The sequence below is a fragment of the Cetorhinus maximus genome, chromosome 8 (assembly GCF_964194155.1).
Source record: "Cetorhinus maximus chromosome 8, sCetMax3.hap1.1, whole genome shotgun sequence".
Lineage (NCBI taxonomy): Eukaryota > Metazoa > Chordata > Chondrichthyes > Lamniformes > Cetorhinidae > Cetorhinus > Cetorhinus maximus.
The window spans coordinates 4,999,230-5,026,124 of record NC_135886.1 but is presented as its reverse complement, the minus strand read 5'-3'; the positions used below and the strand labels follow the sequence as shown (position 1 = coordinate 5,026,124).

The 26,895-nt window shown below is 40.8% G+C and overlaps 1 protein-coding gene across 4 annotated transcripts in view; it reads right to left on the bottom strand.

Moving 5' to 3' along the window:
• LOC144683393 (S-adenosylhomocysteine hydrolase-like protein 1) overlaps positions 1-26,895 on the bottom strand; it is a 107,583-nt gene that overhangs the window by 18,229 nt on the left and 62,459 nt on the right. For all 4 annotated transcript variants that reach the window (XM_078546358.1, XM_078546359.1, XM_078546361.1 and 1 more), the window contains exons 2-9: positions 26,204-26,315; positions 24,044-24,187; positions 19,907-20,007; positions 15,920-16,022; positions 7,280-7,374; positions 5,043-5,149; positions 3,102-3,218; positions 130-193 (exon numbers count right to left, since the gene is read on the bottom strand). In XM_078546358.1, coding sequence (XP_078402484.1) covers positions 130-193; positions 3,102-3,218; positions 5,043-5,149; positions 7,280-7,374; positions 15,920-16,022; positions 19,907-20,007; positions 24,044-24,187; positions 26,204-26,315 — 843 coding nt within the window. The remainder of the gene's footprint in view (positions 1-129; positions 194-3,101; positions 3,219-5,042; positions 5,150-7,279; positions 7,375-15,919; positions 16,023-19,906; positions 20,008-24,043; positions 24,188-26,203; positions 26,316-26,895) is intronic.

Here is a 26,895-nt window from a genome sequence, read left to right as displayed (position 1 = left end):
GCTGATTGATAATATTTAATACAAAAATTGGATTGCAAACAGGGTTATAAAACTAAATATTAAAAACCATCAGGTAAATTAAAGTGTCCATTTATTTACAGAAATAATAGGCGGTAGGTTGGACATTACCTCTCCATATCCACACACCACCACTTGCTTTCCACCGAACATCACATCTGTTGTTCTCTTTAAGCTGGCAACAGGAGAGAAGCAGATGATGAGATTCATAGTTTATGAACTGTGTGAGAATAGCAGGTTTGTAACTTCAACCAAAATAATGATTTGCGATCCAATTTGATTTATACATGTTCTTCTGGGCACATTGGGAGCTCTTACGTCAGCTAGGATTCTACAAGGGAACTCACTCCCCTGACAGCAGGATTGGTTGATGTTAGCTGGTGCAGCAGAACAGAGGCAGAAATGGTCCATGTCCCTGAGCTAGGAAAGAACAATAAAACTAGCAAAGCAGCAGCCCCTGCTCCAGATCCCTATCCAGTGATTCCTGCTGGAAATAAGGCACTTGCATTTGGGATCGAGCACAATGCCAACACCCTGTCTGCCACATAACCTAAGTTCACACAAAAAATAACAGCTTGGGAGGTCAGCTGAAACCAGCAAAGACATGTCCACCATCAGAGAATCTTCAGGTGAAAAGAGAAGCAAATAATTGGGCAAGGGGAGAACAGTAAACAATGTCGCAGCACACTTTCAATTCATACCCTGAATTAACAAGAGTTTGGGGCTTCAAGATGATTTTTCAATATTTTGTTAGTTTTAACGGCTGCTTTATTGTGGTATTAATGTCCCCAGCTCCAGGCACGTGAATCTCATGCAACCAAGGGCAACATTAAAGTAAACTTGCTGGATTTATTCAGGTTAGTGCTGAATGACAATTCTGTTCCTTTTTTGATGCCTGATCATCCTGGCTACCAGTTTTAGCAAATAAAGTTTCCTTTACTGCTTCCACTCAGTGCGGGGGTCTCACATCAGGAGATCGGATGATGGGGAGGGAAGTGGGGTGTGGAGGCGCACAATAACCTACATACAAGCAGCTAAGTATATCCAAAAATCAAAACTGAGCTCCCTCATCCAAGGACTTCTAATCAAATCGAATATTACTATGTTCTGCATTCGGCATTTATTGAAATAATTCCACATGCTCAAAGGTTACATACAGACATAGGCCATTCGGCCCCTCAAGCCTGCTCCACCATTCAATAAGATCATGGCTGATCCACTTGAGGCAGATCTACTTTCCTGTCAATCCCTTCTACCCTTTGACTCCCTTGTCAGTCAAGAATCTACCTAACTCAGCCTTAAAAATATTCAATGACCCTGCCTCCACTGCTGTCTGGAAAAAGAATTCCAAAGACTAATAACCTCAGAAAAAAATTCTCATCTCCGTCTTAAATGGGAGACCTCTTATTTTTATTATAAAAAATAAAAGCAAAATACTGCAGATGCTGGAAATCTGAAATAAAAACTGAAAATGCTGGAAAAACTCAAAAGGTCTGGCAGCATCTGTGGAGACAGAAACAGAGTAAACGTTTCAAGGCCGTCTGACTCTTCTTCAGCTCTGCTGAGTTTTTCCAACATTTTCTGTTTTTATTTTACCCCTTATGTTTAAACCGTGTCCCCTAGTTCTCATCTCTCCCATAATGGGAAATATCCTTTCAGCATCCACTCTGTCAAGTCCCCTCAGGATCTTATATGTTTCAATAAGATCACCTCTCATTCTTCTAAACTCCAATGGATATAGGCCTAGCCTTTCCTCATAAGATAACCCCTTCATCCAAGGAATCAGTCCAGTGAACATTCTCTGAACTGCTTCTAATGCATTTATATACTTTCTCAAATATGGAGACCAAAACTGTACACAGTACTCCAGATGTGGTCTCACCAACACCACAACTGTACAACTACAGTAATACTTCCCTACTTTTATATTCCATTCCCCTTGCAATAAACAAGAACATCCCATTTGCCTTCCTAATCACTTGGTGTACCTGCATACTAACTTTTTGTGATTCCTGTACCAGGACATTCAGATCCCTTTGTATCTCAATCGCTCTCCATTTAAATAATACGCTGCTTTTCTATTCTTCTTGCCAAAGTGGGCAAGTTCACATTAGCCCACATTACACTCCATCTGTCAAATTTTTGGCCACTCACTTAACCTGTCTGTATCCCTTTGCAGACTCTTATGACCTCTTCACAACTTACTCTCCTACATGTCCTTGTGTCATCAGAAAATTTAGCATTAATTCAAGTCACTGATGTAGATTGTAAATAGTTGAGGCCCAGCATTGATTTCTGTGACATTCCACTCATTTAATCTTGCCAACCTGAAAATGACCTATTTATGCCTACTCTCGTTTCTGGTTAGCTAGCGCCAATGCTAATACATCATCCCCTACACCATGAGCTCTTCTTTTGTGTAGTAATCTTTAATGTGGCACGTTCTGGAAATCTAAGTACACCACATCCACACAGTCCCCTTTATCCACATTGCTTGTCACTTCCTCAAAAGAGCTCTAATAAACATCGTCAAACACTATTTCCCTTTCACAAAACCATGCTGATTCTGCATGATTGTTTGACAGATGTTAATTAACTGGCCTGTAGTTTCCTGCTTTCTACATTCCTGCTTTCTTGAAGAGTAGTTACATTTGCTATTTTCCAATCTGATGGGATTGCAACTACCCTATAGATTATAAACCCTCCCTTCAGTAGGTAAACAAAGCATATTTAAAGGAACATGTGCAGCGATCCGATGATTGAGAATTATTCAGGAGTAAGGGCAAAATACTTTTTTTTAGGTGCAACGGACACTGATTAAACAAACACAGAATCCCCAAAATGAGCAATGATTGTGCTGCTGTGCACACAGGTGCACATCCTGAATTGCAAATATTAACAGAGCAAAACCAGTCTCATCCATTCAACAAGGCTTTTCTAGCAGGTAAGAAATTCTGTTTCAGTTAAAAACACTTATTGTTTTTCTGCTGAAATTAAGAGGATAGCATACACAAGTTATACATGTTAATTACATACAAAATCTTTCCAAACCCAAAAAAACCCCAAAATACTGTATTTCTCACCCATCCAAGATCGATTCCCTGCAGCAGTAGAGGTTATCGAATTTTTGTTTGGTAACAGAATCATTCACATTCATGGCTGGGACGCAGAGCTTGCCTGCTTTTGACAACTGATACAGTCTGAAATATTTAAAAAAAATAAAAATAAAGACAAAACCTTAATGCGTAGCCATTTTTTCTAACCTTTGATATATGTTAAGGATCTAGTTGATGTGCGGCTGATATACCAGAGTTATCCTGACTGTTTTAATGTTGCTTTCTGGCCCTGTGTATACACACAAGAGTGCATTCCCAGAGTAGCATTCACATACCGAAACACTGATTATGTTATAGTGTTCAAGTGTTGATGGAATTTGTCTCTTTGCTAACTGTGGAAAATTGGATTTTGCCTGGCCTTCTCAAGTTGATTTTTTTTCCAAAATATATTTCGGTGGTGCTAGATTAATGTTTTAAAAAACAATAAGCTAGCATTTTAAAACCAGGATGTGTAGAATACTGATGTGAAGCATTAGTTATTCAAAAAGAGGATTGTAATGCATAATCTCAAACATATTCTACTATGGCAAGATGGTTCCTCTAACACCTAAAAGTCCAGGTATCATTTCATGAGTGAGGCAGGTGCATGTACTTGGCTATTAAGGTAGTTGCATGAGAGCCTCCAAAGTATGCTCCCACCTCAGGGTAGTGGCCCAAATGACTGCTTGTTTGGACAAGCCGTTTATCTTACAGAATTAAGGGGAGGGAGTTATTTTGCTTGCTTGCTCTGTTTCTCGTGGACAAAGAAAGAGTTGTTCAGTTTTCGCAGCACCAATAATCTGTCTTGAGTTTTAAAAATATGAACTAGCTTCACTTCAAAAATTTGGCTACTGAAGGCCAGCCTATTTTTAGAGAGTAAGTAAATAAGCATTTTCCTTGCTTTCCATAATTAAGGAGTAAAGGAAAATTGATTGCTCTATGAAAACTGCATATTGCTCATTCATGTAATTAAAGAAGCTGTTGGTTGAAAGTGTGCTGCCTCTTGGTTAAATTTTCAGACCACCTTCTGCCTGGATGCAAGGCTTCACACGGTGGCAAGCATCAAATTTCAGAAGTTGGTTTAAAGAGCAAGAGTTCTCCATTACAATTTACAAGTTATGTTATCCTTTAACAAGATCCTGGGTACACTATGGATGGTAGAGGGTACAAGGTTCACTTCTGGGAGCAACTGGTGAAACTGTAGCCTAAAGGGTACTTGGCGGAAAACTGAAAGATAATGGCACTAAGGAATGAGAAATAAAACTATCAAGACGCTCAGTTTGAGCATTTGGGAATGATTTTAAATGATTTACTTCAATAGTTTTCATTATGAAGCCACCAATGGCAAGTCAATCAGTAAGGCTATCTACTCGCGCTGATCTGAACGCTTGCCTTGATGTGAAACTCAAACTGCTTTTTGCTTCAACTGAAAATGCAATATTTGATACAGGAAGGACACTAATAGTACTCATAAGCCCAATAAATAAGTGAGAAATATATATAGCTCATCTAAGAATGTAGTACAAACGTGCCATCGTAAATGTTGCCTTTGGCATGACACAGCTCAAAAACGAGTGTAGACAATTTCTACACAAGAATACAGTCCCTAAGGAATCGCGCCTGAGCTTCCCACGACATTTTCATATTGCAGCAAAGCCGAGATCACATGTGGAAAACTGTAGCATCAGCTCACATCCTAATGCACTAAGCTACTAAGTCATCTATTCATCAGTTTTTGGTATTCTCTAGAAAATATTCACTAAAGAGTTGTGGAGCAGTAGTGATCTTAGCTATTTCATCCTTCCATCAACTATGGATGGAACCACTGTTTTCTCCCACTATATGTCCTCCACTTTCCTTTTTACTGTAGATCTCCGATTACTAGTTGTCAAGATTGTTCTTTTAACTGAAAACTTTTAATGTTCCCACCTGTGAACACCAGTCACACTTTCCTCTACAATGCCTCGGATTTTCTTAAAAACATTGGGATATTTCTTATAGACCCAGTGTGTCAAATCTCCACCATCATCCAGTATCTATGAGGGAGAAAACAAAACACAGATAAAGATCGCCACTAACTTTTGCATATTCAGCAAAAGTCGATAAATCCACCACCAAGTTTTTAGGCTAAGAGGAAAGGCTAAGGAAATTAGGTATAGATTAGTTGAAGGGAAGGAGACTGTGAGGTGAGCTGTGTTAAGTTTTCAGTTGGATCCAGTTTCTGTTTGCATTGCGGGTATACGTCCTACATCAGCTGGACAGGAGTTTGGAAAATTTTCATTATTTATTTTGTGACCGAGAATTATTAGTCAACAGAAGCTCATAATTAAAAAAAGTTTACTGAACGTGTTTGACATTGCTAGACTTTGCTCAAATGCTGCTGGAGATAGTGCAGTGGGAACAATTATCTCAGTCAAGGTCGGATATCAGAACTGAAAAGGAAAGATAAATTTTCCATGCCTCTTACATTTCCACGGTGAATATTAACAGGGTCCGGGAGCCTATAAAATAATCCTATGATAAGATTAAATTGTGTTCTTGTAGGACACCTTAACTGCTGCAAGGTCACTCTTTTCTATAGGCCTCCCCTTTAATCATACTCCCCACTCTAGGCTTTAAAAGCCTTGATAGCTATAAAACCTGTAATAAATTACTATGCAACACTGTGAACATTTTCTTACGCAGTGAATGCAATGTATTGGCAGATTACCTCCTCCTGGGGGCACTATTAACTAACAGCCATTTAAAATTCTGCATTTTGCATTGGAGTGGCCATTTTTTAATGAGGTTGTGTTTTCTTTAATGAAAACTAATGTAAAACATATCAATTTCAATAATTACAGTTCACTAAAGAATAGAAACTTGCAATTAAACGAAATGGATATCGCAGGTTTCGAAACGTCATTACATATCTTTTCACAACACAATTTAATTTCCCTAAATCAAGAACTACTATATTGAAATCTTTTCTAAAGCTCTCAGTTATATTTTTTCAAGCTATCTAATCTCCTTTAACCAACTAAGAAAAGCTTAGTCATGTCAGAAGCACAATACGCTGAGATTCTAAAGAATCTGGACGTTGGTTTTACCCTCACCATTCCAACTCAGTCATGTTATTGTGTCAGAAAAGGAATGAAAAAGGTTTGAAGAGTTGTAACTGGCTATCTGCACATCTCCTGGCAGCTAGAGAGTGACAAAGTGCAATCAGAGGACAGGAAGAGAACAAAGGATATTATGGAGATAAGAAAACGATTTGGTGCTCATTAAAAAAGCTGAAAGTCATTTTATTACTGCAGTCTTACAATTAGCAAGAGAGTACATGAAACCCCAGTTGGATTTGGAAAGCTTTAAACCAAAACTATGGTAGGGGTGTAAGTACGCTGTCCTTTAAGCTCCGGGACCGGAATCTTAAACCAGCCCTAACTTGTGGTGTGAAGATCCTAATTCACACACACAAGAACCATTTGCACCCATTTCCTTGCAGATACATGCATGACGCACAAACACCATTTGGTACAAATTGGCAATCTTGGTCTGAGGCCCCACTAGAGTAGTTGGAGTGAAAAACAGAAAACTTCATATTGCCACAATCCCTTCCAAAGACTGGAGTAAATGAAAATGCTGACAACAGTTGAAAAACACTTCATTTCCCAGCACTGACACCCTTCATTTTTTTTCTTAAAGAAAGGCATGTAGGGAGAGAGCCATTAAAAACAGTCTTTTCAGTTTCATAAATGGGGGCACAAACCAACAAAGAAATGATAAGTTTGTACAAAACATTGCCTAGGCCACAGTTGAGAATAGTGTATGTTGTTTTGGGTAGCTCATTAGATAAAAAGTTTTTAAAGCCATCATATCACGGATCAGAAATTATAGTTGCAGAAAGTGATTTGAACTACTGGGTCTATTTCCACTGAAGCAAAGAAGAGTAAAAGGAGATTTAATTGAGGTACTTAAAATTATAAAGTGTGACAGAGTGAATAGGGAAAGACTATTTCCTCTGACTGGGGAGTTAATATAAACAAATGTCAACTTAGACTTGTTAATGAGAGATGTGGAGAAGAGAGGCTAGGAGAAATTGTCAGAGCATGGAATGCTTTGGAGGAAGAATACCTAATAAACAGAACTTTCAGTCCTCAATGTGGCTAGAAAAGTAGTTCATTTACCATATTTGCTTGCCATCCGTTCATGTTCACACAACAATCAATGCACCACCAGAAATCATCTTCAGACTCCCCTTTCCAAGCAAACACCGCAAATCCTAAGGGGTGTGCAGGTGAAAAAAAACAATAATTATAGGGAAATGCTCAAATGTTTGAAACCGAGCTATAACAAGCTTAAAAGGATTCAAAAGTGGACAGAGAGTTCAACTAAATGAGCACCAATGACTTCAAGCAGATTTTCCATAATTATCAGATTATCATCTGCAAAACATAAACTGAAATAAAACTTCACAGCAGGAAGGATAAATCAATGAACTAAGCTCTCCAATATTCAGTGTGAGAATCCGAAGGGATCAGCTGATGACATTTCATGGGTCAGAGCATTTCACTAAGCTTATAAAAACCAACATAATTAAGCTCATTGTTTCTACTCAACATTAGCTAGATGACATTTTAGAAACACAAAGCACGCACATTAACTATATTTATATGGTCTTAGCAAGAGAATTTTTACCAAACTGACAAAATAAATTGTACAATTGTTCATTTTTTTTAGAACACAAATATTTTGCTGATGGCAATATTTTCTAATTAGAAATCTTTTGTACTTTAGGAATTGTTTAGATTAATCTATAAACAGGATCAGCGTCCCCAGTTCATTGGATCTTGACCTTCCAGAACGCTAAACCTTCTTGCCTTCCTCTTAGACCTTCAACATTCACCTTGAACAGACAGGACCTTGCACTAATATCTCCTCTGAAGAACAGCATCACCAACAACACAGCACTGCCACAGTATTGCACTGGACCATCAACCCAAATTAGGTACTCACTCTAGTTCAAACCCACAGACATGTGTTAGCTTGGCTCATTTAGTGTATTATAGACATCAGACTTAAACAAAGCTACACAAATACTGCATCTGCATATGTAGTAAAGTAAATGAAGACTTGCTTGCGATAATCTTAAAACTAGTAACAAAAAAAAATAAATCACACGCTCTTTTAAAAAGTTTAATTTAAAAGAACATGCGATTGAAGGAATAGTTCATCCCTAATAACAAATGCCCAGCAGTGTGAAAAGTCCCTGATGGGGGGAGATTATCTTGTAATGAAAAACAGAAAATTGCTGTTTATATCTCCTTAATTAAAGACCCATTAGTAAAAGCACATTCTCAGACAGCATGTTTGAAAGCCATATATTCCAGTAGTTTCAAGTGCTGTTAACTGAAAAGAGAAACAATCTGGAGCTAAACCCTCTGGAATCTGTGATGTTTTGTTAAAGGAATTACAGCCCAATAGAACTAGCTGGTTCATTTGCAATATATCACCTACTGAAAGCGAGTGTCCATTTAAAATGGTGGCATTAATTCAACATTAAAGCAAGTATGCCAATACAAGCTATGCAGTTGATCAAAAGGCTTGATCATAACCTTGATTTACCTGCATACATAAAATCCTGCCCATCTCTTTTTTTTTGGTTAAACCTATAATTTTTTTTTTTTACATGTAGCTTTTTCTCTCAAGATCATCCTCAGAATTTCACCTTTCCCTACTCCAGTACTGAACTGAAATCGAGCAACTTTTTATTCTCCACTATTTTTTTCTCTCTCGGTAAGAACAGCAGTACCCTCTGGGTGTCAGGCTCCTTCAGGAACTTGATCAGCACCGCTGCCTAAAGCTGCACTTTGTTGCTGGGATAAGACAGTGACTTTTTCCTCCCCAATACAGGATGCATCCCTCGCAGCTGAAAGAATGCAACTTCTAAATGAACACCGCAAACAAGGTCCAGTAAACGTACTCAGGGTGGGCACAAGAGTCATCTGTCTAAGTTGTCCTGCGCTGAGCTCCATTAGAATCTGAGTTCACGGAATAACCATTATGAAATAGTCGGTCACTAAAGTTATTAGTCTGAATACATTGATTCAGCAAATCCTCACTAGAAGTTGCCTTAAGTCATTTTGCTTTTACGCTGTTAGCTCTTCAGGACCACTTTTTTGATTTATCTCACCATTTTTGATTATACGTCGTCTGAACTCTGGCCCCGCCCACCCTGCGCTGGGAACCCAAGGCCAGCCGCCACCACGTTCTGATGCCAGAGCTGCCGCCACAGCCACCAGAGGCCCAGGCTGCGAGGAGAGATCGAGGTCCAAGATCAGGGCAGGGACGGGACGGGAAGCTGCTGGCCGCAGGTCAGGTGATGAACTGTGAGTAATTCGGGGTGGGTGGGGGGTTTAGACAAGAGAGACAGAGAGAAAGAGACTGACAGAGGGCAGAGTGGAAAAGGAGAGAGAGAGACCGACAGACAGACAGAAGTGGGAAAGGAGAGAGACAGGCAGATGGGCAGAGTGGGAAAGAAGAGAGAAAGAGAGAGAGACACACACACTGTGAAAGGAGACAAGGGAGATAGTGGGAAAGGACAGAGAGACACAGAAACAGAGTGGGAAAGGGGCGGGGGAGAGAGAGAGAGAGAGAGAGAGAGAGAGAGAGAGAGAGATGAAAAGGAAAGCAATCAAAAAGTCGAGCTGAGTTTCAGGAATGCTGTGGGTGAGACACAGGAACTATGTTACTCAGGGCTTGTTTGGGTGATTTAGTGTTATCTAATTTCAATGTGTACGGTATTTCTGTCATATTCAGTGATAATTTTATTTTGCAAGTTATTCCAGCTAGGAGTGCACAGTGCTGTACCTGTACTGTATAGTATTTCAACTTGTACATCGGACATTTCTTGCCCGGAAAAACCAAATAACCCAACTCTGGTTTTAACATTGATCCCTATGGAAGTCCAGGATTCACATAAATTTATTTCACTTCAAGTCGTGATTTTCAGGAACGCAACCACAACTTTAAGTGAGGACTTACTGTACTGTATATAAAAATACTTGTTAACTACTATTACACATGACACGAAAGTATAAAGGTTATGTACGTATTCATACATAGTCTTAAACATGAATTAGCTGCCAGCTCTCACCAAAAGCATATGATTGTTGAATTCAAACTATTTGTCAGTGATTTGACTGAATACTTGAAACAGTACAAGTTTCTGACTGAGGCTGGTAGATGCATTGAAGTAAGTTACGCTTTATCCCTGTTACGCTTTATCCCTGAAGGAATTTGACAAGAATGATATGTGGTCAGGTCATTAAAGCAGGTGTGAAGGAGGACTGTGCGAATTCAGATTGCACAAAGCTACTTTTACATTGACCTTAGAGGGTGCGGCAACCTCTGATATCTGTACGTATTGTGATAACCCCAAGGTAAATTTGCCTGTCTCACCAAGGCTGGCTACTGGAAAGATCAGGCTCTCTTTTTTTTAAGGAAGTCCTCCCACTCAACAGTCTTAGCAAACGGAGCAAAAATCCCAAATGGAAAACGCAAAAGCAGCTTTGTTTTTCAGCAACCACAGCTGACTAGCAAATCACTATCAGTTTTCCTAAAAAACTCAGATTACAACACTTTCTCAAAGGTTCATCTTTTTTTTTTAAAAAAAAGATATTTTCCTACTATTCTTGCATGCCATTTCTTGACTACTTTCTAGTTGGCCTTATGAAGAATATTCAACTATTTTTTGGCGGGGGTCTGGTAAGGGTGAACTGGGTTGTCTCAATATTTTAAGATGCTTTTACGCTAGAAGCAGCAAACTGAACCAAATGCTCTGAGCTCACTACAGACATGAGAACTATTTGCATTGCATTAAGGGACCTGCAGTTTGCATCAAGGAGCCCCGGTTCCTGCGGATTTCATTTTCATGGTCCGACTGCAACAGCTCAGTGATCTGACATGGTGTTTGCACAGCACCTTAAGCATGGCAGCTAAAGTGTACACATAAATCCACCATTAGTGTGGCTGGAATCCCATTGCTGAATCCAAGCCTTGGGTTGCAACTGTGTTTCTGACATTTGTATATCAGCGCTGGAGATATCAATTGGCTTTTACCTCAGGTGTTTGGGCACCCTTGCTGAAGCATGTTAGTGTAAGCCACATACTAACTGTAGTTAGAGAATATATTTTCATTGCAATTGATAGCAATTGTGGGCCAAGGTTCATACAGATCATGGGGGTGTTACTACAAGATTCTATAACCTCAAGTCACATTAACTTATTTTTTGAATATGGCTAAAAAAAGAGATATTTTTTGTTGAAGCACTCATCAGGGCAATTCGCAAGAAAATGCAAATGTCAGGGGAAACAACAAATTCATACTGTATCTGTATGTGAAGAGGGTGCTGATTGGTTGGCATGCGGACTCTGATTGTTAGAGGCATTGCCATGGAGAATTACTCCATTGATGGTGGCAGACAGTTAACTGCCAAGCATTGTTTGAAATTTAAACCAGGACTCTAATTAGTCAAGACATGGGAATGAACCAGCGAATTTCCTTTTTTTATTCGTTCATGGGATGTGGGCATTTATTGCCCATCCCTAATGGCCCTTGCTGTGAGGGCATTTTAAGAGTCAACCACATTACAGTGGCCTGGAGTCACATGTAGGCCAAGCCAGGTAAGGACAGCAGATTACAGGGGGAGGCGAGTAATCCAAAGACCCAGGGTAATGCTCTGGAGACCCAGGTTCAAATCCCACCACGGCAGATGGTGGAATTTGAGTTCAATAAAAATCTGGAATTAAAAGTCTAATGATGACCATGAAACCATTATCGATTGTTGTAAAAACCCATCTTTAGGGAAGGAAATCTGCAGTCCTTACCTGGTTTTCAACCTATTTCAACATCAAGCTCGCATGGTGATAAGGCCAATCTTATAGCATGTGAAACTGTAAGAATCCCAACGCGCATACTTGCATGTCTTATTGGGCTCCATCCTGAGCTCAAATTCACCTTTGAAGTGGAGCAGTCAAATGAACTCCCTTTCCTTGATGTACTAGTTGAGAAATCTGCCAGGGGGTTCTCTCCCACGGTCTGCCGCAAGCCTACCTTCACTGGTCGATACACGCCGTTGGGATTCTTAGTTCTACACGCTATAAGATTGGCCTTTTCGGCAACCTCATAAATAGGGCCCAAGCCATTTGCTCACCATGCAAGCTGAAATAGGGTGCATCAAAGATATCCTGTGGGATAATGGCTACCCTGGTCAGATCATTTTGCGCTGTATCTCATGCACACTCACGAACGGGCCCAAGGCTGTCACTTTCGGCCCTGAAAAGTGTTCACTCTACCTAAGATTATCCTGGAACAGCAAGGTATCTCAAAGGTTTGAGGAATAGGTGAAGCTAACTGTTTCACGCTGTTCCTATGCAGTAGTAACACAAGTTGTACTCCCCACTAACAGGGTGCTGCTGTCAAGCCAAAAAGACGTTCTGTTTATCACACAGATGAGTAATGTGGTGTATGAATTTCAGTGCCAGTGTGATGCCAGGTTTGTAGGCTGTACGTCCCAAAGACTGGCAGATCGTATCAAATAGCATGTCCCTTCCGCTGTTAGCAATGGGCAAGGTGCAGACTGTACCCAACCAGCCCGTGCTTGCAAAACTCAAAACATAGTGTCCAATATTAGATGTGATTCAGTGGTTGAACAACATCTGCTAAATAGTCTTCAGTGTGCTAAAAATTACACTGACAATCAGTTTAAGATAGTCAGTTGGGCTCGCAGTGTGGCGAAGCTACATATATTAATATACAGGGCCATTCTTTGCAAACAGAAAGAACATGTACACACGTTACACCTATTTCAGCTAAACAAAATAAGTGACGGCCATTCACTGCTTCATTCCCCAGGGCAATGTCTTGACCAGAGTCAAGCTGTCTGGCTTGAATTTCAAACAATGCTTAGCAGTTAACTGTCAGTCACCATCAACTGGTGCATTATCCATGGCAACACCTCTACCAGGGTCTACTTGCCAACCAATCAGCACTCTCTCCTCATACAGTATAAAATTTGTTGTTTCCCCTGACATTGGTATTTTCTTACAAATTGTCCTTATGAGTGCAAGACAAAAGCTTTGACAAAAAATGTGTCTTTTTTTCAGCAATACTCAAGTTCTGTACTACCAAATGACCAATTTATTTTTTCTTCTCCTCACCCATACTCTGAAGCATTTCCCTGCATCCCCACTATGGTGGGGATTGGGGGTAGAGTGTTGGTAGGGTAGAAGAAGGAGAAAGCAAAGAGAATGGACATGGAAAAGTTAAAGAATCTGAAAGCAGTGGGGAGCTAAAATGAGCAGGCACAGTTATTAGCTCAGTGCCTATTTTTCAGTTCAATTCTACATGTTAATTCAGTTCCTATGCAGCAGTAACAATACAGATTTACAAAGCACTTTTAATATAGTAAAATGCCCCTTGACATTTCGTAGAGGTGTTATCAAACAAAATTTGTCACCAAGCCACACAAGGAGGCAAAAGGGCAGATGACTTTGTCAAAGAGGTATGCTTTAAGGATAGTCTTAGAGGAGGAAAAAGAGGTGCAGAGGTTTAGGGAGATAATTCCAAAGTTTAGGGCCAGATAGCTCAAGGCCCCACCACCAACAGCGAAGTAATTAAAATCGCGGATGGTCAAGAGGCCAGATTAGGAGGAGTGCTGACATCTCAGGGGGTTGTATAGCTAGGGGAGATTAGAGATAGGGAGGGTTGAGGCCATGGAGGAATTTAAAACAAGAATGGAAATTTTAAAATCGAGGCGTTGCAGGAGCAGGTGTCAGTTGAAGTCAGCGAGCATATGGGTGATAGGTGAAGGGACTTGGTGCAAATTGGGACACTTGCAGCAGAATTTTGGATAACCTCAAGTTTACAGAAGAATAAAAGGTTTTATTTTGATAGGGTATTGGTAAAATTAGCACAGGCAGCAGATTGTTTCACTGTCCTAAAACGTAGGCTCATAGTGACGTACTTTGAAGTGGATATTGATGGGAGTGGGAGGATGGAGGGAGGATGAGGAGGAGAAAAGATACTTCAGGGATTAAATTAAGATGTTGTTACTTTCTACATTACTCAAAGCTGGTTCATGCAGTCCCTTTAGTTACTTGGGTCAATATCTATTACTATTAAAACAATGACTAGGGGGTTGGAGGTATTCTATTCTACACAAACGCAAATAAAGATTTTTTTCATATATACACACAAGCATTTAAATCTTTTATTTATGAGCAATAGGTCGTTACCTAGTTCAAGAACATCAGTGGGACAGACAGAGCAGGACAATACACAGGCTTTCTACAACCTTTGCACAAGTGCCCTGGAGCAAAAATTAAATTAAAAAGCATGGAAAAGCAAATATTGCAGCAACTTTAAATATATGTTTTGTGCAACTGCAAACTCTCTCATTTTGAAGCACAGCAACTTGAAATACTACAATCCTAAACCTCACCTTTCACTTTTACTGCTCAATTTGCTAAGCAAGAGGAGCCCAGTGAGCAGTCAGTTATCACCAAATCCACAATGATAAAAGCTTTACATACTTAACTGCCTACCAACATCTTCATTTCTACAGTCCATTGTGAATGCTCTGCTTTAAAGTCTAATAACTACTTGCTGCTTAATTGACAAATCTGCATGATCTTAGACGTGATAATTCCAGCAGTGTAGGGTTGGTTAGTTCAGTTGGTTAGATGGCTAGCTTGTGGTTCAGAATAACGCCAACAGTGTGGGATTGATTCCAGTCCCGGCTGAAGTAGACTTGGATCTGCCTCCTTACACTGCCCATGAGAGTGGAAGGCAATAGCAAACCAACACTGAGGAAAACAGCGCTAAGGATGAAGCATCAGCGGACAATGAATCAAGGACCTACCTTCATACAGAGCACTCATGGAATAGAGCTCCAGGATATTTGGGTGTACTTGGGGGTGCCTATCTTTTGATATCTTGCCACCTTTCAGTTAAACTCCCTAGATTTAGAGAAAGTGGACCATGCCTTTTTCTATTTCAGATAGGTTGCGAAGGATAGAACCGGAACCTAATCTTTTACGCACTTATAAGTTTATATTTATAGAGACACACATTACAAACATACACCTCCTCAACCAACAACCACTGTTTCGGTCTGCTCCTATATATAGGAGCACAAGTGAATCCCAGTTATTGCCCACCACCTGAATATAATTAAACACTTAATCAAAACACAATTAACATGCCCTTCATATTGGGCAAGCAGAAACTCTTAAGATTGCTTACTCTCAAAACTTGAAAGTTACTGATACTGAGTTTACAGATGTGTTGGATACATTTAAAAAAAAGAATCACTCCATTGGTGGTTCAGCAGGATTATCCTTTTAGTAGCTAAACCACACAAACCAAGATAGCAGTTTCAAACCCCAGTGTGTTCCATGTTCACTGATGTGAGTCAGGACAGTCCAGGTGTTGGAATTAGCCTTAGACCTCCTGATTAGGTAGAAAATTATCCCAATCTAATAATCCCTTTTGTACGTGTATGCGTGAATACTGTTGGAAGACAGGATTCAGATGTGGTGAGAACTTCCCCCTGAATAGTCCAGCACAATACATTATGAAGAGTCACATGAATAATGGGCAATCAGCACCCACCCATCTCAGTAATGCCTTCAGAGAAAAGGGAGAGCAGAAAACTGACAAGTTGCCTTTCGCCTGCAGTCTAATGAGATAAATGGAAGGCTGACATCAAAGGAACAGAAACATGGATGTGTAAACTTACTATGTAAATAAAATATGAACATACCAGCCTCAGCGAGAGCAGCTGCAACTTCATTCTGTGTGGAGTAAATATTACAGGCTGCCCAGCGACACTGCGCTCCAAGAGCACCCAGAGTCTCTATGAGGACCTGCAGCAAGCACACAAGGAGGAAGAATTTAACACATTTATAATGCCACACAAACTGTTTTTATTCTGGTTTTATAATAGGGTGACTTGCAGAATCCAGTCAGTTTAATTACAAATTAATGTTGGCCAGACAGGAGCTCACACTCAGAGCCAGGGTACCCCACTAAACTCAGCATAAACGCATCGACATCACTCGTTACGTTTCAAAATAAATGGGGAGTTAGGCTGAGCCGTTCTGGGCAATGTACTGGAGTAAAGATATTTATTAGGCAGCCCTTAAAAAACTGCAACTCTCACACAGGTGCCACATGGTGCCTCACAACCAAAGATATTAACTTTTCCATACAGCTATAGGATCCAGTCAATTATGTTTTAAGACGCACTAACACAACTGAATGAGACATTTTGAGCCCCTTTTATGGTATTTATGTCCACTCAGCCTATTGTACCTGTTCCTTTCACATCTTGTACGTAGATATCTTACCAAGAATTCATCTCCTGATGGAAATGAATAACCGCTAAACTGTGAAATTTCTTCCTGACTGAAAATAACCCGTCAAAACTTTGCAATACCAAATAATATCACAACCTATATGGTTCATGCTTCAGGAAATATCTTCAACGCACCCCATTTCTACAGTCTCGATAGCAAAGGGACTTATATTCTGATCACCCACTTTTCTACTTTGTCTTATAACCTGCAAATAGAGTCTTAACTTGGCAATTGGTCTCCTTCGAACGAAAAATTAATCAACATTGCATTAGTTGCTTTTGAGTAGAGTTCTACTCAACTGTTCTCATCTTGTTTTGAAGATAATTTATTAAAGCCTCATGTGCTCTCACACTGTGATCATAGTTGAAATTAAATATCCTGCTCACTGTCTGTATCCCTAAGCGAGAAAAGTTCCAGGTCAATTCTATCTACTGGTCAGTTAATGATTTCAGTCAGGGAAGTGGTGAAGGCATTGCAGTGGCTTTGAGGCTTCTAAGTTGAGAAAGAGGAAAAGGACAACAAGGCTTCCCACTGCAGTTCATCATTTGCTGACATCAGCCAGAAATGTACTTCAGGCAAGAGAGTCTCATGAATTATTATTTTTTTTTTTACAAACAGCAAGCTAGAAGGCACCACCACCAAATGTCCTCTACTAGACTCACACAACAGCAACAGATCTTGAAGATACAATGATATAGAGATAAAAATCCTGGAATAAGTTTTTTTATTTTTCAATTTACTCTACCATGCAAATTAAAGACATCAAGCCCTCCCGTGGTACAACTCTACTGGTGCTTTGCTCAAGTGCTATTCATACATGTGAACCCAGACGCTGACTGTTGGCAGTCTATTTGACTGTCTGATCATGTCTTCAGCCAGTGTCCAACCATGCATTCTTCAGCACAGGTTAACTGGCTACTGGTCAGGAATAGAATTCTGGCCACTAAATTCTCCTGGTTTTTTAAAAATTCAATATTGGTATGTGCATGTCAATGGCAAAGTCAGTATTTATTGCCTACCCCAGGTGCTCTCTAAATGACCTCTTTAACCAACACAGTCCATGTGGTGAAGGTGCTTCCACAATGCCTTTTAGGGCCTGTAGCTAGTACACACTCCAGTCATGGGGTGCAGTTAATGAACAGAGTGGATGTTTAAGCCAGTGGTTGAAATGCTGAGAAAGCTTTGTCCTTGATAGTGTTGAGCTTCTTGAGTGTTGTCCAAGCTGCACCCATCCAGGTAACTCATGGGCAGGGTTTTAAACGTCGGGGAGCAGGGGCGGGGCCAGCTCGCCGATGGGGGGAAACTCCCGACATCACCGTGCCCCATTTAAATTTTCAGGAAGGCAGGGGCGCAGCGAAATCAGCTGCACACCTGCCGACCTGTCAATGGCCAATTGAGGCCACTGACAAGAGTCAATTATGTAATTAAAGGACCTGCCCATCCAACCTTAAGGTTGGCAGGCAGGCCAGGAGCCCCAGTGGGAATTAGAAAAAACATGAAACCTCATCCACCGGCAGGATGAGGCTTCATGTAGGGTTTTAAAAATTTTAATAAAGTTTTTGTGAAAATTATGCACATGTCCCAACTCATGTGACATTGTCACGTGAGGAGATGTGTTAGGGAAATTTTATTTTTCTATTTTTAGGTTTTTGACATTTACAACTGATCTCCCTGAGGCAGCACTTAGCCTCAGGGAGGTGAATGCGCTCTTTTGTGCGCATGCACAAAAGAGCGCGCTCTCGATTTTGGGATTCCACCCCCCGCCTGCACAGACAGCGCATAGCGCTTCTGTGTGGACGTCATGCTGGGCGGGCCTTCATTGGCCTGCCTACGTAAAATGGCGCCGCGCCGCTGATTGGGGGTGCTGATCGGAAGCGCACCTGTGCACGCCCGCCATTCAATTTCCCCATCCCCGCCCGATGGGGAGAAAATTCAGCCCCATGAGTTGTGCCAAGGAGGTAGTAGAGGGGCTTTGGAGAGCCAAGTACTGATTCAATCACCATAGAATACACAGCCTTCCATCTGTTCTATTAGCCATAGCATGTATGCAGCTAGCCCATTTCATTTTCTGTCAATGATGATCCCCAAATTTTATGAATTAAATTTATTTTGTTTTATATATTCATTTATGGGATGTGGGCGTCGCTGGCTAGGCCAGAATTTATTGCCCATCCCTAATTGCCTTGAGAAGGTAGTGGTGCGCTGCTTTCTTGAACCATTGCAGTCCATGTGGCGTAGATACACCCAAAGTGCTGTTAGGGAGTTCCAGGATTTTGACCCTGCGACAGTGAAGGAATGCCGATACACTTCCAAGTCAGGGTGGTGAGTATCTTGGAGGGAAACGTCCAGATGGTGGCATTCCCACATATCTGCTGCCCTTGTCTGTCTAGATGGTAGTAGTCGTGGGCTTGGAAAGTGCTGTCGAAGGAGCCTTGGTGAGTTTCTGCAGTGCACCTTGTAGATGGTACACACTGCTGCCACTGTGCGTCGATGGTGAAGCGAGTGAATGTTTGTGGAAGAGGTGCCAATCAAACGGGCTGCTTTGTCCTGGATGGTGTCAAGCTTCTCGAGTGTTATGGGAGCTGCATTCATCCAGGCAACTGGAGAGTATTCCATCACACACCTGACTTGTGCCTTGCAGATGACAGACAGGGTTTGGGGAGTCAGGTGGTGAGTTACTCGTCGCACGATTCCTAGTCTCTGACCTGCTGTCGTTGCCACAATATTTATATGGCTAGTCTAGTTCAGTTTCTGGTCAATGGTAACCCCCCCAGGGTGTTGATACTGGGGGATTGAGCGATGGTAATGCCATTGAATGTCAAGGGGTGATGTTTAGATTCTCTCTTGTTGGAGATAGTCATTGCCTGGCACTTGTGTGGTGCGAATGTTACTTGCCACTTGTCAGCCCAACCATGGATATTGTCCAGGTCTTGCTGCATTTGGGCATGGACTGCTTCAGTATCCGAGTCGTGACAAATGGTGCTGAACATTGAGGGTGTTCGCTGATGATTGCACACTTCTGACCTTATGATGGAAGGTCATTGATGAAGCAGCTGAAGATGGTTGGGCCGAGGTCAGTGATGCCCTGAAACTGAGATGATTGACCTCCAACAACCACAATCATCTTCCTTTGTGCTAGGTCTGACTCCAACCAGCGGAGAGTTTTCCCTCCCGATTCCCATTGACTAGGGCTAGTTTTGCTAGGGCTCCTTGCCACACTCAGTTAAATGCTGCCTTGCTGTCAAGGGCAATCGCTCTCACCTCACCACTAAGCAATGACTTTCTGTACCAGGCAACCTGAGAAGCCTAGAAACAAGTTTAAGATGTCTGTTTGCAATCTGACCATTTCAATTCACTGACAGCTACCCAAACTTACTGTACCAGTTGCTTACCGCAGTTTGGGCTGTGATGTGGGTACAGCCCACGATTTTGGCTCCAGCTAGTGGTTTTTCACCCTGTGCTCGTTTTCGAAGAGCAACAAGAGCTGACATTTCTAGAAGGAATAATTAACAAGGTGAAACAACAGATTATGAATCAATGCAACCACTTTCAGTTCAAAGAAGATAATTTGCTAAGCACACAGTTTATTTAATTAGATATAATCGCCACGGCCCAATGCATTGGTGGACTACAGCACTGTTAAAATGTGAGATCCAGAATCATTTTCAGTCAAGAACCCAGGAGAGCAACAAAAACTGAAGTAAGCAAGCTGACCTGCAGAACAACCAACAATGGGAGAAAGTATTTTCCCCCCCTCCCAGAAGTGAGGAGGTAGAAAAAGGAAAAGGAACCTCAACCAATAAGTCCCACAATGTCTCATTACTTTTAATGTTCACTGCATTTTAATTCAACTATCAACTATTGTTATTTAATGTTAAGTTGAGGGTTCCCACTTCTCTGATTTAAGATAGGACAGTCCAGCTTTTAAGTGGATTGTCTGCATGTCGCAAAAGTGTAAATTGCAGACCAGAAATCTAATGTTTAAAAAGCAAACTCTGCTTCCCTTGCCTTACTTTTGTGCCTTATAGTTATTAATGTTTACAATTCATTTCTCAGGACAGTAGAGAAAACATGCGAATCTGGCTGTTCTTAACCCTGCCCTGTCTCTATTTTGCTCAAATTATTTTGGACTTCGAAGAAATCAAAAGAGTCTTTCATTTACATAGTGTCTTTTATATCATCAGAATGTCCCAAAGTCTTCACACCCAATTAATGACTTTTGAAGGGTAGCCTCTGTAGATACAGAGAAAAACACAGCAGCCAAATTGTTCAGCTAGTTCTAACAGTTAGCTAGTGAGATAAATGACCAGTTAATCTACCTTGGTAGTGTTGTTGCATCTAGCCAAGACACGAGAACCACCTTATTTTCTTCAAACGGCGCTATAGGGCAGGACTGTACGTCCCGCAGCAGGTGCGTGCCTGACCCAATCAGGTGTAAAATACTCTGCGATGGCGTCATCGCGCACTCACGCGATATTTCGGTTGGCAGCCACGCGCGCAAGAATCGGCAGCGCGTCCACCAACAATTAGGAAGCCTATTGGGGCTCTTAATGAATTAATTTAAACATATTTTTCACTGCCAGTCCAACCTTACAGTTGGCAAGAGGGCGAATCAACCAGGCGGCCTTTTGGTTTTTTTAGCAAACCTCATCCACGGGCGGGATGAGGTTTCCACAGTTAAATAAAAAAATAAGTATAAAATTTTAGCCAAAATTTTTATTCTGTTCATCTAATTGTGAGTGAGTCCTACGTCAGGGCATTTTTTTCAGGTTTTAAAAATAATTATTTTTTGAATTTAAAATTGTTCAGCTCCCTGCTTTCAGGGAGCTTTCAGTGCAGGCTCCATTAGTAGGCTAGCCAGTGTGAAATTGCAGTTGGGGGCCTATTGCAGGCGGCGGACCATTTCCCAGCCACTCCCAGGCCCGCCCGCCCGACAACCCGAAAATCCTGCCCATAGAATATTTTATGTCCAACTGAACAACCAGAAAGAGCCTTATTTTAAACTCTTATTCAAAAGACAGCGAGGTAATTCCTCCCAGATACTTTAGCACTGAGGAACCTCTTAGATGGCCAAGATGGCCAGTCTTCACCTGAAACACTGGTTTAGTCCTCATTTGGCACATCATATCATCTCGGCACCCAGGGGATCATTAAGGGGCTGACTGTCACTTTAACTGACCACTAGTGTTCATTCAGGGGTCTGCATGGCCTTTTAGTGGTTAGCACCTGAACTTACGGCCACTCCAAGCAAAGACCAGCCGATTGTGAGTAAATTAGTGATTGCAGAGGATTTTGAGTGCTACTTAAAAGGTAGATCACCTTTCACTGTTTACTTGCAGCAGGATATTTGAAAAGGACTTGAGAGGCTTTCTGGGCACTTTATCAAGACTTCACCAACACTCTATCAACATTTATTCCAGAAATTCTCTGAAGACTTCACCTAAAAAGTTTGAGCGCTGAGCTACTTGGCCTTACTGGGCACCTCACATGAGTTACCAGGAGAAAGGGAGCGCTTGATCATTAGCATCTTTTTAGGGGTCCTCCTTAGCCTGCAGGAGGAATGGGAGAAGGACATGAAATAAGGCAGCTGCTACAGGAGAAGAGAAAGGAAAATAAGGTGGATTCCTCCCCGCCGCCCTCTCTGGGTTCAGGACATCCTCTGCTCCTTTACCAGGTCCTCCAGTGCTGCATCCAGGAACCTGTGCATGCTCTCACTTGGTCCCAGGCCCATCCAGAAACATGTCACAGTGTCAGCCAGCACACTCCATTCACATCTTCATTGGAAGTGAGTGACATATAGCACAGCACAAAAATTGTATCTTATCAGCACTTGAGTATACAACTTAAGGTTGTCTATATTAGCATGTCTGGGTAGTTCAATTATGCTAATCAGCAATAAAGATCAAAACTGCACGCTAAAACTAGACTTTCAAACAGGCATGTCTTATTCACTAAAATAACCTCAGCACCTCTGAAAATGCAGCACTCGCTCAGTATTGTATTGAAGTATCAGCCTAGATTATCTGCGAGTTTTACCGTGTGGGTTGACCCCATGACCTTTAACTCAAAGGCAAGACCACTGTGAGCAACTTGCAGTAATTCATTCCCATAGATAACCTGCTCAGTTAAACGAAGCAATGAAAAGTTGAATGAATTCTAACACCAAAACTCATTGCACTCGTGAGATCCTGTGGGAAACGAACAACATTTTGAAACCTGAAATGATTAAGCCCTTTGAAGTCACGCAGAGACCAGCAAATGTGTTGATGTCTTTGATATGAAATACTGCTTGGATACAAAAGGCCACAGTGTCATTGTACAAACAGTCCCAGATTCTGCAGTTTCAGCACCGTACTAAGTTTTCTTAGGGCTAGCATTTATGAGAGCATCCATACGTGTCCAAATGTGAAGTTAATTTTCAATTTATTTCATCTTCCTAAATTAGTAAATGAACCATGATATTAAGCAAAGATTGACATCCACTTTGATGGAAACACACTGTTGTCCTTTTCTCAGGTCTAATTTCAAAGACCTATTTGTGGGAGATTTTCATGGCCTGGGCTTTTCTAACCGAGGCCAACACGCCTGAAACAACTTTGGAATATAGTAAAAATAAAATTACGTCCAAGATTAAATGTCTTTTTAAGCATTAATACCTTTACCAATTTCACATAATTCTTCATAAACATCAATTAATTCTAGCAGAGAAACAGGCTAAAAATAGAGAAGTACATTTAGCATATTTTCCCAACAACCTTAAATTAATTAGCACTAATGGTGGTACTCTGCACAACTGTGGAGACTGTGTCACTAGAGAACATCGGTAAACTGCTAGCACTCAAATTTTCAGTGAGATATTTGCAAACTAATATCTTTGTATTATTTCTCACCACTGACAGCACCCCTGACTTCAATGGAAGTGTTGCAATGTATGGCACTCCAGGAGAGTCAATAGCAACAGTTGTGTCATTACAATTAGTGTTGTGAACAATGGCAATACCAGCCCAAACAAGCCAATTAAAGATGCTGTCACGAGATGGGCATGTTATAGGGTATCAGCCAGTCAGCTTTTTCAGCACATCACCTGATTTAATTTGAGCCCTGAGCAACAACCATGCAAATTTATATGAATCAGTAACAAGACAGAAGCTGTGGTCCAATCGGGATATTGATTCGGCTTTTACTGCAACAAGGCATTAAGGACATCAGGCAAAGTGCAAGATCAGAGGGGAATTACGAGTCGGGTTCAGCCCACTGGCTATTATCACTTAACAGCATTAGTGCTTGGCATCTCACAAAGGTGGCAGGGTTTTTGAAAGAGCAAGAAGGGACAGAGTGTGCGAGAAAAAATAATACAAGTCTTCTGATCTTAAATGACACCTTCAAATTTCAATGAAACGTATCCAATGACTTATTATCAAAGGACTTCAAGAAACCTCCATAATCAGTTTACATTTTACATTCCAAGATAAGATTTCTAAAAAGATAAATCTACTGCTGCACCCAGTATAATCTCTGCCCTAGTGTACCTTGCTCAGCAATTTCAATCTCCCTGCGACCAAATTCTGCCTGCTTGATGTTCTTTACACAGAAGTCACTGCTGTTCTTCGAGTTGGTTTGCTGTTTGTCTCTTGGAGAGGTCTCATCATCAGAACTGTCTGTATAGGATGCAGCTAAAGAGAGAAAGGCAATGCACAAATGATAATGTCAGTGGGACACATGCAACAAACAAAATGTAAATGGTTCAACAGCATGTGAATACAAAAAGCAGTATAAATAGGATATGAGGCCATTATTGATTAACATACTTACCATAATATTACAGTGCAACACCTCAGACAAATATTGTATGTTAGAGAATTTACTCATGTTAAGGAAAACTGTGCTCCAAACAGAACCTTTCCTAATATTCTGACTAGCCCAAACTGTGCAAAGAATTCAGTTAGGTTAAACCCCCTGCCATTTTTGTGGGGGTGGGAAAGGATGCAGAAAGGAGATATTTATAGTCGCTTCCCAAAATAAATCATTACACCTATTCATTAAACACTGTGGCATCCTATCCTCCCTGTTGGAGGAATGCAACAGACACAGGGACACAAACGAGGAGGGTATGTGAAATCAACGTGTTTTCATACAGATCTCTCAATTTTTCTCATGAGAAAATTGCTTGAAAATAAATACCTGCTGGCAAGCAGCTCACTCCATAATTAACTGAGTTGGACAACAGCAGGAAAGTACAGAACTAGTATTTTCCAAGGGGGTTGTCAATTTTGACCATGCCATCAGGGAGCCGCTAAGCACAAACACAAGATACCTTAACAAGGAAAATAGAAAGCAGGGATTGGTGGTGGTGGTGTGGGGGGAGGGGGGGGGGGGGCATGTTCCCTGAATGATTGGGACAGCATATGGAGAAACCAGAAGGCAGGAAACCTGGCCAGAGAATATTACATGATACCGAGGGAGGTGGAAACTTGGCTTTTATTGAAATGTTTCCTAAATTAGAGAAAAATATCTTACTCAAAGCCATAGACAGACACAGAAGATATGCAGCATCTGCACAGTGCAATATGACAATGACACGACAATTTATAAAGGAAAAAGTAAATATAGTTGGATTATCCACCTCAAGTGGAGAGAAAGCAAGAGCGAGGAAGAGAGGAGAGAGAGAAAAGAGAATAACAGAGAGAAAAAAAAGTGAAAAGGAATCAAAGGAAGAACCAACAACAAAATGAAACCAGATCAGAATACTTATTTCACCTGGTTTAGCAGGTGAGCGGGGAGCAAAAGAGAGAAAAAAGATTACTATTTCAATATTGGGTACTTTAATATATATGGAATGTCATACATCAATAACATACATTTATTGCCTTTCACAATAAAATGATTCAGAACAGACAAGTAATTCACTATTTTTTTGTAGTGTAGTGATTGTTGTTACCCTGCTCAATAAATAGAAACTGTTTGCAGTCAGCAGAATGCCTCCATAGTGGAGGACCACCACGACAGAATACAGTTTCACGGAAAAGCAAACTGCCAAACTGTGAAGTGACACAAGCGCAGTTGCTTTAAATTAAATTCAGCTGAGTATGAACCGTGCTATATTGGGTACAGTAATTTACAGCCTTGAGCTAGATGGCATGATGTGAGCCAAAATTGAAATTTCATATGCAATCCAACATGTCCAGTGCAACACCTGATGGTAGGACATAATATTGTCTCAGGATCGTCTAACTTCTCCAATTCAGCCCCAGGTCCAGTACTCAAGTATTCAGAGTAATGAAAACCAATAAGGTTTTTCTGACCATAGTTTAAAGTCCCAAACCTTAAGGTCTTTTCCTTTATTTTCGGTTATAGAGATTTCCAAAATAACATACACAAGCATTATTTCCACTAAAACTGAACATTGAGAAAAAATTGGCAAGTCACAAGGTAGGTTTTTAATCCTAGAAAAGCTCAAGCAAGTGAACATGAAGAGGTCTTTTGAAATAATGTAAGTATCCACACACACACAACTTTGCACATAAACTGTGTCCTCAAAAGTATTACCTAGAACATCATTCATTATGTAATTATAAACAGAAAGACCAGAGTACACAAATTAGGGGACAAAAAGAGGGACGTGGGGAAGAAAATAATAAATCAAGAAGTAATTCAAGAAAGGTAAATAAAAGCACCGTTTGAGTTACTACCTGAGCTGTAGCTGTCTGTGGAAGACTGAGAAATTGAACGTGACAGAGACCTTCGACCAGTCTTGGTGGGGAATCTGCTAAACTCCTGCTTCTCATCTGCAAACTGGATTTGCTGCAAACAGAGAGCATCCATATAAACAGAAAAGAACTTAATTCACAGACATATACCGAAGTTGGTGAGTGCAGTATTGTGAATGGATAAGGAGAAAACTCACCTACCCTTTCTCAGCTTGCAATCTTGGTGAAACTGCATGGGAATACTGAATGTCAGTTTTCCACGCTCCCAAATAAAAAAGGCAGAGAAAACAAAAGGGACACAATTGCCATGCACCTGGGAAATGGTATACCAAGCAGAAAGAGATCCTCTCTGGAACCCCCCCTTTTGCCTCTAGATGTATCATAGCACCCAAGTACATAGAGGTGATGCACATGGAGGCCATAATAAAAAGATGGGAAAACACATTACCACAGACATCCCAACAAACTAAATCATACATTTTTTTTTAAATTACACATTGTATCAATCCTAATATTGATTGACTTTGATCTGTGTATAACATTTTCAAACCAACCTTGTACACCTACCATTCTTTCCTGTTGAGTTGGTCTGGAGCAAACTCCAGTTTTTTTCCACTTGTCTCATGATTATGCAAATTTTGACAATTTCTAACAAGCTTACAACTGTGAACGTA